At 41.4% G+C, this 14,110-nt stretch overlaps 1 protein-coding gene across 10 annotated transcripts in view; it reads left to right on the plus strand.

The window, feature by feature from the left end:
* Positions 1-14,110, plus strand: part of LOC149150458 (uncharacterized) — a 405,388-nt gene that overhangs the window by 106,424 nt on the left and 284,854 nt on the right. For 9 of the 10 annotated variants that reach the window (XM_089440910.1, XM_089440911.1, XM_089440912.1 and 6 more), the window contains exon 6: positions 9,281-9,376. The exons of the other annotated variant lie outside the window; for it this stretch is intronic. In XM_089440910.1, the coding sequence (XP_089297036.1) occupies positions 9,281-9,376 (96 nt within the window). The remainder of the gene's footprint in view (positions 1-9,280; positions 9,377-14,110) is intronic. 10 annotated transcript variants of the gene reach the window in all.

Consider the following 14,110-nt stretch of genomic DNA (forward strand, 5'->3'; position numbering starts at 1 on the left):
GGAACATCTTCCGCTGTTCGGAAGTACTCTAATATAGCTGGGAGAGAGCATCCCACATTTCCTTGACCGTTCCTTTGTCTGCCACATGTGAGACTATATGATCTCGGACTCCACCCAAGGTCATCTGCTTTGCCTTTGTCATCTCTTTCCTGTACTCCTTCAGCTGATTCGGGTCCTGGGGTACTGGTACCACATTCTCTGCATAGGTCTTTAGGCCATATTCATCTAGAAGGAAGGACATCCTAGCCTTCCAGATGACATAGTTGGAGGCTCCCTCCAACCTATCCTAATCTCTAAGCCCAACTGTGGCCATCTCTGAATCTGGTCGAAAATCTCCCTCTTCCTCTACTTGGCTGCTGAATCTGCTATTCACACTCCCTTCTGAAGTGAGAAAAAAACTGCTTGCAGCAACTGGGAAAATCATATTTCTAGGCAAGAAACCCTTTGAGAGAAATTTCTCTCTGTGTGTGCTCTTCCTCTTCCACTCGACACTGATTCTGCTACCGTAAACTGTTGCAAAACCTTTCTGTGCCCAAACAAGGAATCTGCCCAACAAAAATACTGATCTGCTTCACCAGAATTACTTCTTGGTTTCACTACGGCCTGTTGAAATTGCTTCTGGGCTCTGCAAATTTTCCTGCCACCTGTACTGAAAAAATCAAACCCTCTTCCTAGCAGTTCGACCTGTTAAGCCAACCTTTGCGCAAATCTAGAAATCGTGCTGCCAGACTCCCTCTGAATCTGGACAATTTCTGGTTTTCGCTTCTAAGCTTCGTGCTTGATCAAAATCGCTCTGACACCATGTGAAAATTTCAACTACTGAAATCCTATTGCAACAATTGGAATTATTTCTTCTAACTGTTAATTAAATTAGCAGTTTATTGCTACAACAACAACGAAATAAACACACTTCAATCTTCACAAAAATACTGCGGAAAACGATAGCACTGGAAACTGAGAAATATGCTAGCACACATGCATAAAAATTGACACAATTATTTTTGGACAAATGTCCCTAGAAAAATTCAAATTGGGAAAACCGGTGCAACAATTGAGGGTTTTATATTATTAAGCAGTAGTGAGAAATTTTGAGTACAACTAGATGCCGAAATTTGACAATCCTACAAAGAAAAATACTGACAAAATCTAGTGAGGAATTTTCCTCACCCCACAAGAAATCCGATGTCTAACTGCTAGCTCCAAGTGAGCCGTCCAAACAGCCTTTGCGCAGGCTTGCGTCACCCTAGCACAGTGCTTTCCACGCACTGCTTGAAACAACTGCTCCTCAAGCTGTCTCGTATTTCATTGACCGAGAAACTGTCTCTCCGATCCTCTGGAATACTTTCATTGCCTCTAAAACTGGAATCCAACTTCTCTCTAGCAAAATCAAATTTTCTCTAGAGGCTTGTGTGCAGCCCTTGCATCAGCGTCACTGTGGCTTTTCTGCTTCTTTGCAAGCTACTCTTTGGAACTAGAATTCTTTCTCTAGACTCACTGTCCCTGCCCCTCTTTGTCTCTGCTTCCTTCTTTGGCTCAAACTCTTCCGACAACTATTGCTGTTCTTTGGAAAATCGAACTACCCAAGGAAAATTGATTTCAAGTGTGTGTTCTCCATCTACCCATCGACCTCCTCTTATAATCATCTGTCGGGATTCCAATGGCCAAGATTAAAACATAATCAAGGGCTAAGATCATTTCTGGATCAATCCATGTGGGTTTTTAGATGATTCACACACTTCTCAATTAATACTGATTAATTAATCCCTTTCCTAAGTTTAGACTTGGGAAATATTTAAAAATAGGCTAATAATCTAGTTGAGACACTTCTATTTGGAATTTCTAGAAGCGATCTCTGGGTTATGGAAAACTCCTGTGTTTTAGCCTCTCCACAAAGTTTTGAAACTAGAACACCTTCGATGCTACAAAAACTAATAGAGACAAGGGGTCTCATTTGTGCCCATGAAGCCTGTCATTTAGTATGGCCGACTTAAGGAAAAGGCCAATTAATTTGCTCTTGATAATATATTTAAATATATTTGCCCAAATAAATTTGTGCCATATTAAATAACGAGAGGAGTGCCAAAATAATACCAAAAATAATAATTTTCCTTTTATCAAATTTAAATTCTCTTTGGGGCAAGATGGTTTCTACTTGAGGTAGTTGGGCTTTTTTTTGGGGTAATTGGATTTCTCTTGGGGAAATTCATCCCGAAGCTGCCTGATATTTCAACATGCATCAACCTCAGTTATATTCAACGTCTTCTTCTCATAGGATAGGGCTAACTATGAACTGATATGAGCAGCTAACAATTATCGATCAAAAGACAGGATAGCAAATATAGGGGAATGATGACAAGTGTAAAGTATGAATAACATGGAGCATTGCCATCAATAGAGCCTCCTATTTGCACCCCTCATGGATAGTGAAAGAAAAGACCCTAAGGAAGGTCACATGGGACCAAGGACACATGATAACCACCAAGGTGAAGTATGGGAACAAGTACACAGCCAATAGAGGTCTATAATCCAATTTCAACCTGTGATTCATACTAGAATACCTTAAACATTGGATGTAAACACTTGAATGCAAAAATGGTTAAATGACCGATGTACATCATATGAGTAGGCTACTTCAATGAATGCACTGACTAGATCATGGATGAGAGGCATGTGAGGCTGGTTGTATTTGGATCATGTAGGGCTGTTGGCTAGGAATCTGCAATGTAAAATAAATTTTTTCACCTAGGGTTACACATATGTCAGGATGGGTAACATTCACAATGCAAAATTGCATTGTAAATCCAAAATGTAATACATTGTTTTATGGTAAAGTATATTCAAACACATCTTAATTCATTAACATGGAGATGTGCTAAAGAATGGTGTAATTTGGCTAAATTAAATGACAATGGTTTAATTAAATTGACTATTTGAGCCTACTAACTATGATGTGTGTGTATACATGAGTATATATATCGACATATTATTAGAATAATGCTACTTTAGTGATTAACTCTGTTTCTATTTTTTGTCTTATTAGCAGTTTCTTAGACGAAACTTGCTGTTTCTATTTCTTAGTAGAAACTTGATGTTCCTATCTATGTAAATACATTTGTATTATTTATTGAGCTTCATAGCTCATTGTAAATCAATTCAATGTATTCATTGATTATGGTATCAGAGCTCAGGTATTCTATTTCAAAATAATTTTTCATAGGTTGAAAAATTTCGTGCTTCATTTCGAAATTGCTCTTCTGTGGAGGATTTTTTCAGTTTTCATTTGGGATACTGATAAAAATACCTGCCCGGACACGATCGATTGTGGTTGAATTGAACGATTCAGCGTGCGTGAATTAATTTAGCGTGCGTACGTTGATTGTTTTTGCAAAGGATTCATTCCGATTCTGTTGCCGCGAGATATTTTTTTGGGAATGAATGCTCTTTGCCTGAAGATAGACGATCTTGTTGTTGCATGTCGGAACAACACATGCTTGGCAGCCCCGTGACCTTGGTTCCTGCTCGCTGGTAGATATCTGGAATTCCTTGACGTCTGGAAGGACCCGACATTATTTTACGTGTTGTGTTAATTATAGCTGCCCTCGCTTTATCGCTGGGCAGTTGAGCGGCGACGGAGACAGCGACTGGTCTTTCATCAAGAAAGCAGAGCCCGGAAATTTCATGAGTGGATCTCATACACAAAAGACTCCTCTCTCTCTCTTTGTTACTTGACGGGCAGATCCATAGGCTTCGAAAGTTGCAATCGTTCATTGCCCGAAATACCGGCGGTCTCGACCGACGATCCAAGAATCATTTCTACAGTCCGATTAATGCCGGGGACGAAGAATTTCTGATGCAGGATCCCTCGTTCCGCTAACCTTGAATTTCATCGTAGACACGGCCAGCGTTTGAGAAATCCGCGTTTTTTTTGCGTGGAAGAATTTTTTTATCGTGGATTCAAAGGTTAGTTTGCACGTTGCTCTGCGGCTCATTTTTTGCTGTCTTTAAAATTAAAGTTTTTTTTGGCCGAGTTCATTGCCGTGTTCATTACACCCGGACTGAGTTTCTGGCAGTGAGTTTCCACCCACAGGTGGGTCTGAGTTCTCGTCAGAACGCTTTCTAAGAGGGCCACGCAGACTTTCAGAAATTTGGGCGTATAGGCCGAGCCTCATTTCCAGATTTGTATGGTGGGTAGTGTTACTTCTTTGTAGTGCTGTGATATTTTTTTCAGAAGGTCGTGCAGATGGGCAGCTACCAGGAGATGAGATATTAGTTTTTGGGGCCATTGTTCACTTCCAAATTAACCAGAATTGGTGGCGCAACCTCAGAAATTCAAATTCAGTGATTATTTAAAGTAAATCGTGCTTCTCAGTGTTCGATCCTGCGTGGAAGAAGCAACATTTGGCATTTCTTTTTGCCTAAGCTTCTCAGAACGATTTCTGGTTCTATTTTCATATTTACACCAGCATCTGTCAGATTCTGTCCAGATCAGCGAGATCTCCTTTATTGCTTTCTTGGGAAACGTGCAGATGGCCTCACTAACCAATCTAATGTTGGAAGGCAGTCAGCGCTTTAATGGCACAAATTATAACATCTGGAAACAGAGAATGTTGACCATTTTTGAATATAGGCGTCTTGACCAGCTCGTTCTGAACAAAGAGCTCCGTCCTGGTACAGCTGGTACCGATCAAGATAAGTTTGATGATCAAAATCGAGAGGCTGTTATGCTTCTCAAACTCTCTGTGACTGATGATCAGTTACCGCAGATTCCTTCTGGCAAGAGAGCTGCAGAAATCTGGAAACATTTGAAGGAATTGCACGAGACATCCGACAAGAGGAGAGCTTTCTTTCTCAAGAATCAGTTGTTCTCCATCATGATGGACAAACATGTCTTTACAGGAACGTCTTAACAAGATTAAAGACATTCGAGATCAGCTCGAAGCTATTGGTCGGACCATGGAGGAAGAAGTTTTGGTAGTCATCACTCTGAAAAGTCTACCAAAATCTTATGAGCACTTCATAGAAACACTCAACATTACCTCCACTAATGTTCATCTGAAGTTTCCGGAGTTATGCACCAAACTCATGCAGCAAGATTGTTGGAAACAATAGTTTGGTAGTGGTGCTTCATTAGCCTCCTCAGAAAATGCTTTTGCTGCCAAATATCAGACCTCTCAGTCTTTTCAGCAGAAAGGTTCTTCTTAGCCTTTTGATCTCGCTAAAAAGAAAAATGTGTAGTGTAATTACTGTCACAAGTTTGGTCACATGAAGAAAGATTGCCGACAGAGGATTGCTTCTGAACAGAAGAAACAGGGAGGGTTCCATTAGACAGCAAATGTTGCAGAACATTCCGAGCAGACAAAATCTGCCTTTTACGCCTTTATGGCTAAAAGGTCTTTAGATCATGTCCCGTATTCTGCCTGGTACATTGACTCTGGTGCATCACGCCATTTCTCTCACAAGCATGATTGGTTTATTGACTTCTCACCTTTCAGTGATTCCGTGGTATTCTGCAAAGGTGAAAAGTACACAGTGGTTGGCAGAGGTACAGTTCAGATCCAGTCTGGTGGGCGCACACTCATCTTCCTGAATGTGTACTATGTTGCTGGTATGGAAATAAATTTGCTGTCTGTCAGCCAGATTATGAGTAACTTTCGTCAGCTTGATGTAGTGTTCAGTGCGCACAAGTGCTCCATTATCGACAGGGAGACTAGTCTTACGGTTGTTGTTGGCCTAGAGGATCATGGTCTATACAGGCTTCTTGATGCTGGTGATTCTCCAGAAGTGGCTCTAGCAGCTCGTGTTTCTCCCATCAGCACTCTGTGGCATCAGCGATATGGGCATCTAAACATGCAGTATCTCTCTCAGCTCTCTCGGGAGGGACTTGTGTCAGGGTTACCTGATATTCAGATTCAACAGTTGGGAGTATGTGGCGTCTGTCAAGTTGGCAAGCAACATCGGTCTTCATTCAGAGATGGAGAATCTTGGCGCGCATCTAAGGTACTCCAGTTAATTCATGCTGATATTTGTGGTCCTATGAATACATCTTTTATTGCTGGTTGCAATTATTTTTTGCTTATTGTAGATGATTTCAGTAGAAAGATGTGGGTGTATTTTCTAAAATATAAATCTGATGTATTTAGTATCTTTCAAAAGTTTAAAACCTTAGTTGAAAAAGAGTCTGGCTGTAATATCATAACTCTTAGGACAGATAACAGGGGGGAATTTTGTTCTTCTTCTTTCTCCAACTTCTGTGATACTCATGGCATCAAACGCCAGTTAACTACACCCTACACTCCTCAGCAGAATAGTGTTGTCGAACGCAGCAACCGTACGGTTGTTGAAATAGCTCGTTCCATGTTATAACACAGGAGTGTTCCGAACAAATTCTGGGCTGAAGAGGTATTTACTGCTGTCTATCTTCTTAATCGATCACCTACTCAGGCTGTTAAGGGGAAGACTCTCGAAGAGGTTTGGTTTGGCCGTAAGCCTAAGATCAGTCACCTCAAAGTATTTGGCTCAGTTGCATATGTATGGATTCCAGCTGCTAAGCACTCTAAGCTGGATTCCAAAAGCCAGAAACTCATGATGATAGGGTACAATGATCATCACAAGGCCATAGGCTGATAGATATAGCCACTGGTCGTCTTAGCTTTAGTCGGGACATAGTATTTGATGAAGACAGAGGATTCTTTCAGTCTCCTCCTTTTGAGCAGTGTTCTGAGGATCAGCCTCACAGTGTTCTTCTTTCGGTAGGTCCACCTGATGGGAGGGAGGATGCAACATCAGTATTTGATGATGCACTACCTGAGCTTCCTCCGGAAAGTAACCCTCCTCTTGCTGCTCCTGTTGTTCATGACCCTTCTCCACCTCCTCCTGATATTGGTTCCTCTACTCTCCAGCCTAAATGGTGGGCTAAAACCATTGGTGATCTCCAGGATAATGAGCTCCTTGAAGGTAGAACTTCTAGACATAAGAGCAAACAACAGTCTACAGTAAATTTTGCTCTTATGGCTAACCTGCACAGTATTTTTGAGCCTCAAACCCATTCAGAGGCTAAGGGTACACCTAAGTGGGAACAGGCTATGGAAGCTGAATTCCAAAGCCTTCAGAAGAATCACACTTGGACCCTTTCTGATCTTCTTGCAGGGAAAAAGCCCATTAGTTGCAAATGGGTGTATAAAGTGAAATACAAAGTTGACGGAACCCTAGACAAGTATAAAGCTCGCCTTGTTGCTTGAGGGTTCTCATAGAAGGAAGGCATCGACTATGAGGAGACCTTTGCTCCTACAGCCAAGATGAGTACCATACGTCTTGTTCTTGCCCTAACAGCTCAGTTCAATTGGAAAGTCCATCAGATGGATGTAAAGAGTGCTTTCCTAAATGGTGACTTACAAGAAGAAGTCTACTTGACGCAGCCTCCAGGATTCAAGGTTGCCAGTCAAGAACAAAAAGTCTGTAGATTAGTTAAAGCACTCTATGGTCTGAAACAAGCTCCTCGGGCTTGGTACATGAAAATTGATAAGTATCTAACAGATCATGGCTTTCAGCGGAGCCCATCTGATGCAAACCTGTATATCAAGCATACTGGTGATGATATTTTGTTTGTGGTTGTTTATGTGGATGACCTTATCATTACTGGCAGTTCAGCACATTTAATCCATGGGATCAAACAAGATTTGTGCAACACCTTTGATATGAGAGATTTGGGACTCCTTCATTACTGTTTGGGGGTTGAAATCTGGTAGACTGAGAACAACATCTTTCTCTCTCAGTGCAAGAATGCCAGAAATCTTGTGGACAGATTTAGAATGCAGGATTGCAAACCTGCCACGACTCCTATGGAACCAAGGCTCAAACTTTCAGCTTAGTCATCCTCACCCCTCGTGGATGAAACTTTATTCAGGCAATTAGTGGGCAGCCTCATCTACCTTACTGCCACTAGACCTGACATTAGTTTTGTAGTGAGCTACATTTCCCGCTTCATGTCAGCTCCTAAGGCTGATCATTGGATAGCAACGAAGCGTGTGCTGCGTTATGTGCGTGGCACTCCCGACTATGGACTTTTGTACACTCGAAGTTCCGATCCTATACTCAGTGGTTACACAGATTCTGACTGGGCCGGTTCGGTTGATGACTGTAAATCGACAGCTGGGTATGTGTTTAGTCTGGGATCCGGGATCCGGTGTTTAGTAAGAAGCAGCAGGCAGTGGTTCTTTCCTCGACAGAAGCAGAGTATCGGGAAGCAGTTAAGGCATCTTGTGAGGTAGTTTGGCTTCGACGTATGCTTGCGGATATGCATGTTTCCTAGGCCGGTCCTACTCCTTTGTTCTGTGATAATCAGGGAGTGCTCAAACTTGCCAAGAATCCAGTGTTCCATGAACGAACAAAGCATGTGGAAACCCATTGTCACTACATTCGCCAGCTTGTTGAAGACGGATCCATTCAGTTGTTGTATGTTCCCACAACGGACCAGCCAGTAGACATCCTCACCAAGCCCCTTGGTCTTGATAAATTTGTAAAATTCAGAGGGTCTATAGGCGTTGTAAATAGATTGAGCATTAAGGGAGGGTATTAGAATAATGCTACTTTAGTGATTAATGCTGTTTCTAGTTTGTGTCTTATTAGCAGTTTCTTAGACGAAACTTGCTGTTTCTATCTATGTAAATACATTTGTATTATTTATTGAGCTTCATAGTTCATTGTAAATCAATTCAGTACATTCATTGATTACATATTAGACACACACGCATATGGAACTCTGGCTCGTATTCCATTGACAAAACATATAATTAAATGTTTCCACTTCTTGGTCACACTGCAAAACTGAATGGTAATTCCAAAATGTAATACACCCTTTTAATGGTAGAGGATATTTAAACATGTGACGTGCCAAACAATGATGATTTGGCTGAATTCAAAGATAATGGTTCAGTCAAATGTTCTAGATATTAACTCTTTTGTCATAAATTCCAAGTAATATATTGAGAGAACCACCCTCAATGGTCTTGTTTGAACAATCAATCTGGAATGAAGAGATCCCTCTTAAGATAAGATAGATAATAATGTTACTGTCCATGAATGACCAAAAATTGTATGTCATTAGAGATCTCTGGGTTTACCTTTGGTAGGATAGCCATATTTATATGGTCATAGGTTATCTTAGGTCACATGTATGTGCATGGTTACCTATAAATTATATTATCACTTTATTGTCCTTGTTGTTGTATACTCATTTTTTCACCTTCTGATACTCCTTTTGTTACAATGGTGCTTTGGTTAGATAACAGGTTATTCGTACGAGCAAGATATTGTAGAAAGTGTAAAGCGTATGTTGATCGATTTGATCATCATTGCCCTGCAATTGGCAACTGTGTGGGTATGCTATAGTTTACCAAAATGTATTGTTTTTGAGATATTTCTTATGACTTGCATCCTTTTGGAAACAACATTTTAATTTATGCTCAATGCCAATGGACTAACCAATGATATCTTCATAGCTAGTTATTGGTTGAAATGTGAGGTGAATTCTTATTCATCCATTGTGAAGTCTTATAATAATTAAAAAACCATTGATAATGTTCATTTTTTTGTAGTAAATAATATGTTTGTGTACTGTTTAATAAAATGTTGACAGTCATAGAGTTGTCCTGTTAATTGAAAAACTTTCCATCTGACAATGATTCCTTTGTGATTAGAAGTAAATCCAAACAATTAAAGGAGTTTACAGTTTTCGAGGTTGAAAAGGATTGAATTATTGAAGCTAACATGGCAGTCAAGGAAGTTGATCTAATGTTGAAGTCCAACCTGATAAATAGGATTATTGATAATAGAAGCTAGACATTAAACATAGTTTGAATTCTCAAACCCAACAAATGTTGGATGTTGAAATTCTAGTAAAAAATGAAACATTTGTTGAGAATAAACGAGTAGCGACAAAAGTCTTGTGTAGACATACCAAGAGAGCTGTTATAAGTTAGGGTTTGTAAGATATCTAGATGGCATATAACAGCACAAGAAAATAGCCTATAAAGGGTAGGATCAACAAAGGACCAATAGGCTGTGAAGGAGGCAAGCTAGGGTTACATAAGCAATAGTTTTAAATGGCTGAAAATGCATACGACATCAATAAATACCAAGACGCCAGCCCTAAATCTAAGGTTAGAATATGCCATTAATGCTAGATTTTGCCTTATATTATTTATTAAATGCAATCCCTTCTAAGAGGGCAACAACATATGGAAATAAAATTGCTATAAAGTGCAGATTTTAAGCTAACCCTAACCTTAGTTACCATAAATTAAAGGAGAAAAAAAATCAATTTGATTAACACCTACATGACTAGTGCCTTTACCTATATGGGCAATGGAGTCATTTAAGGGAAGGTCAATGACAGAGGGCATTGGATGAAGTGGGTGGAGGAAATAATTTCTTCTCTTAGAAAGTCTAGTGACCTCTCTATGTGGGAGATTTTAAGGTCAAAGGATTCACGAGCCAAGTTGTTAATTTTAGGTATGTTCTATGCTTAGAGCAATTTATTTCAATTGTCACAATTGGCTCAATATCTTTTCCAGATTAGCAATCACATCAGCATTAAAGTAAATTGCAGATAGAACATAAACATAGATCACAGAAGACAAGCCAAGACAAGAGGACACAAGATGTGGTGCAAGCCAGGGACAAACGTCAATGTGGGGAAACCCTTGATCAATTCTTCTTATATGTTCTTCAATACTTCGGCAGAGAGAGAGAGATAGTACATTTACAACAGAAGTCAACACTTTGACTTATCTAAATAAGAGCATAGATCATCTCTAAGAAGATGATACATGAGATGGCTGAACTCAGTTGAAGACATGCTGCTTCAACTGATTCTCCAAGGTGACTCCTTCACCTATCATTGTGTTGCATCTCGTCATCATGCTGCACCTCACTGTGTTGCACCATGCTGCACCCATCATCACTATGTTGGACCTCATGACCATGCTGCACACATCATACTGCTGCACCTTATGCTGCCACTGCTGTCCCATGTGCCATTGTTGCACCATGCTACCACAACTGTTCCATGTGCCATTGCTAATGTCCCATTGTTTGTGACATTGCCATTCCATGTTTGGCATACTGCTGTCCTATTTGCTATGCTCCAACAAACATCATAGCCTTGCTGTCCCATTAGCTAGCTGCACCAAGCACCATTGCCTAGCTGTCCCATTTACCATGTTGTACTAAGCACACTTGCTTAGCCGTCCTATTTGGCAAGCTGTACCGTGTTACTGTCCTAATGAGTTTGCAGCACCATGCTTGCTGCTATCCCATTGCATCATGCCATCATACTATTAGCACTGCTGTCCCATTGTTAGTGACATTGCTGCTTCTATGTGGCAGTATCCAACACCTAAGAAACCCCTCCACATGGCTGCTAACAGATTCTCCAAGTGTCTAATAAATCACTGTAGATGCTGCCACTGGTTAGGGCATCTAACCACCAAGGCTGCCCCTCCACTTTGGTTACTACAGGTTGCAAGCACATCCCATCCAAACTGATCCAAAATCATGGACCCAACACAAGTCATTAATTGAGAACATACATACCTCTGTACTGCTGTTCATGGACAGAGTTCGGTCACTGGTTAGGGCATCCTCCTGTAACCTACAACATCCCAACAATCATGCCATAACTCACGTTGAATTATGCGGCCTCCCTTTCTTTACAACGTAAGTGACCTCGCTATTTGAGGAGACACCTACAACTCCATGTATAGGGCTGTTTTGACCATCAAAACAATACTTACAGGCCTGCAGTTTAATCATCCCTTCACACAGACCTTGCTGCCTCTTCAAACAGTCACAAGAGCGACCTTAACGTCCCCTTTCCTTTGCTGAAGTAGACCTTGTATTGCATCCTTCTAGCCCTGCTCCTCAGCCCTCCTAACAACAACTTGGTCCTCCAAAAGACCCATGACTTTGCTGCAGCTAGGATCTATTTGGGCAACGTATATCTTTTTCTTGACTGCGGCTAGGTTACCCTTGAGACAGCGTGGAGGATATGGCATCTCTTCATGACTGCATCCTCTAGGTTAGTACAGCGTTAGGACATCCTCTTTAGTTTTGTGTAGATCATCTAGGACTGCATCTAGGGCTTGTAGAGGGCAGCGTATAGGCCTCCTTCCCTCCTGCGTCTTAGGGCTACTTCCTACTAGATTTCTCTCACACTAAAACCCAGAACAAGTGGAGAGAAATCAAGAGTGAAGTGTGTGTGAAATGACTCTCAAGTCATCTCCTTTTATACTAAAACGTTGAGCACATGTGGGGCTTATTGGGTTGCTGGCTGACCTTGACGAATTGTCTTATAACACAAATAAATTCATAACTCCATGAATATTTATTGGAATCGGATGATCTTTAGATCAATCCTACACCTCTCGATGAGAGGGATCCAAGAAAAATATCAGCTGCCATAAATAAGATGGCCCACATGGAGTTTGGCCCTAGTTTCCAATTTTAACACTCCCTCTCAACTAGGGAGAACTCCATTCGCTGATCCATCTACCAGATTGTACTATCTCTGCCATCAGTGCCCTGCACTGCTTTGTTCTGCTCTGCTGAGCCATGAAGAAAACAAATTGATTGAGAATGTCTCATACCATTCTCTACTGACCCGAAGTTAGTTCCATATGAAGAGAGTGTGTCATACCACTCTTACTGATCCCAGATCAGTTCCAAGAGAGTGAGTCATATCACTCTTACTGACCCGAAGTCAGTTTCATTGATCCCAGATCAATATCACAAGAGAGTGTCTCAAACCACTCATACTGATCCCAGATCAGTTTCATTGATCCTAGATCAATGGAGGTCATCCTAGCATAGGGAGTACGGTAGATACAATGATGCGTCCATCGATAGTACTACTATGGTCCCTAACCCCATTTCCCTACTCATTGGCCAGATGAGAGGTACTTCCCATGAGTCCCAGACTGCATGGGTAGGATGCCTCGACAGGAGAACCACTCATCCTGTCCCTAAGTCGCCATGGGGTATCACAAGGGAAGGCTGAACCATTCACCCTATACACAACACACCATTAGGGGAGGGTGAGTCGCCCTATGGTCGCTTGTTGCTCCAAGAAGTACCCCAAGCCCCCTGGAGCTCCCAGAGCTCAATGCATGCATCATGCAGGACCCTCATAAGAGGGTCTCTCAACGACTCCAAGTCGTTTGGGAAAGTCACAAATTTGACCTTTCCCCGGGGCTTCGACAGAATGTCTGTGACCTGTACATCAATCTTAATGTGATGGAGCCTCCTCGCTCATCGATGTACCATATCCTAGATAAGGTAGTATCTGATGTTTATATGCTAGAGCAATCATAGAGTACGGGATTCCTCAACAATCGAATCCCCCCCTGGTTGACACAGAGGATCACGGTGGTATCCATCATGTGTGCAAACATCGTACTGAAAAGCTTCCACAACCAGGCAGCTTCACACGAGATCATACTCATAGCTATGTATTCGGTCTCAGCGGTGCTTATAGCAACCATCTTCTGCTTTCTGCTCATCCAGGATATCGAGCAGAACCCAAAGAGAACCAACACCCATAAGTGCTCTTGCGATCCTCCACACTGCCTGCCCAGTCAGCATTCGAATAGTCATGCAGCTTCACATTTTTGGCAGTGTCTCTCAATCCATGAGAGATTGTACCCTAAAGATATCTCGGAAGGTTCTTGGCACCAATCTAGTGTGTCTCAACCATATATGAGCTCATCATGCTATTTGCAAAACATCTACCCGGACGAAAGTTCACCAAGAAAATCAATGCGAATGAGTTTATGGAACTCAGAGGCATTTCCCAAATCTGGTCCGGCATCATTACCACATAACTTCTGAAAGTTAAGCTTCATCGAGGTAGTCACGGGTTTGCAGTTCACTATTCCAAATCCAGAATCTAACTCTCTCTTACTTCTACAAATGAGAGGGTCTGCATCTGTCAGAAAAAGGTCATCCTTACAAGGTGTTGGTATGAGAGGTCTATCATCCATAACCTTAAAGCAATGGTTTGGATTGGCTTCACTCCTAGTGAATCTCAACTTCATCAAACATCTATCAATCCTCT

This window comes from Pinus tabuliformis, chromosome 9 (assembly GCF_031772625.1).
Source record: "Pinus tabuliformis cultivar Carrire ecotype Pingquan chromosome 9, CPIR1, whole genome shotgun sequence".
Lineage (NCBI taxonomy): Eukaryota > Viridiplantae > Streptophyta > Pinopsida > Pinales > Pinaceae > Pinus > Pinus tabuliformis.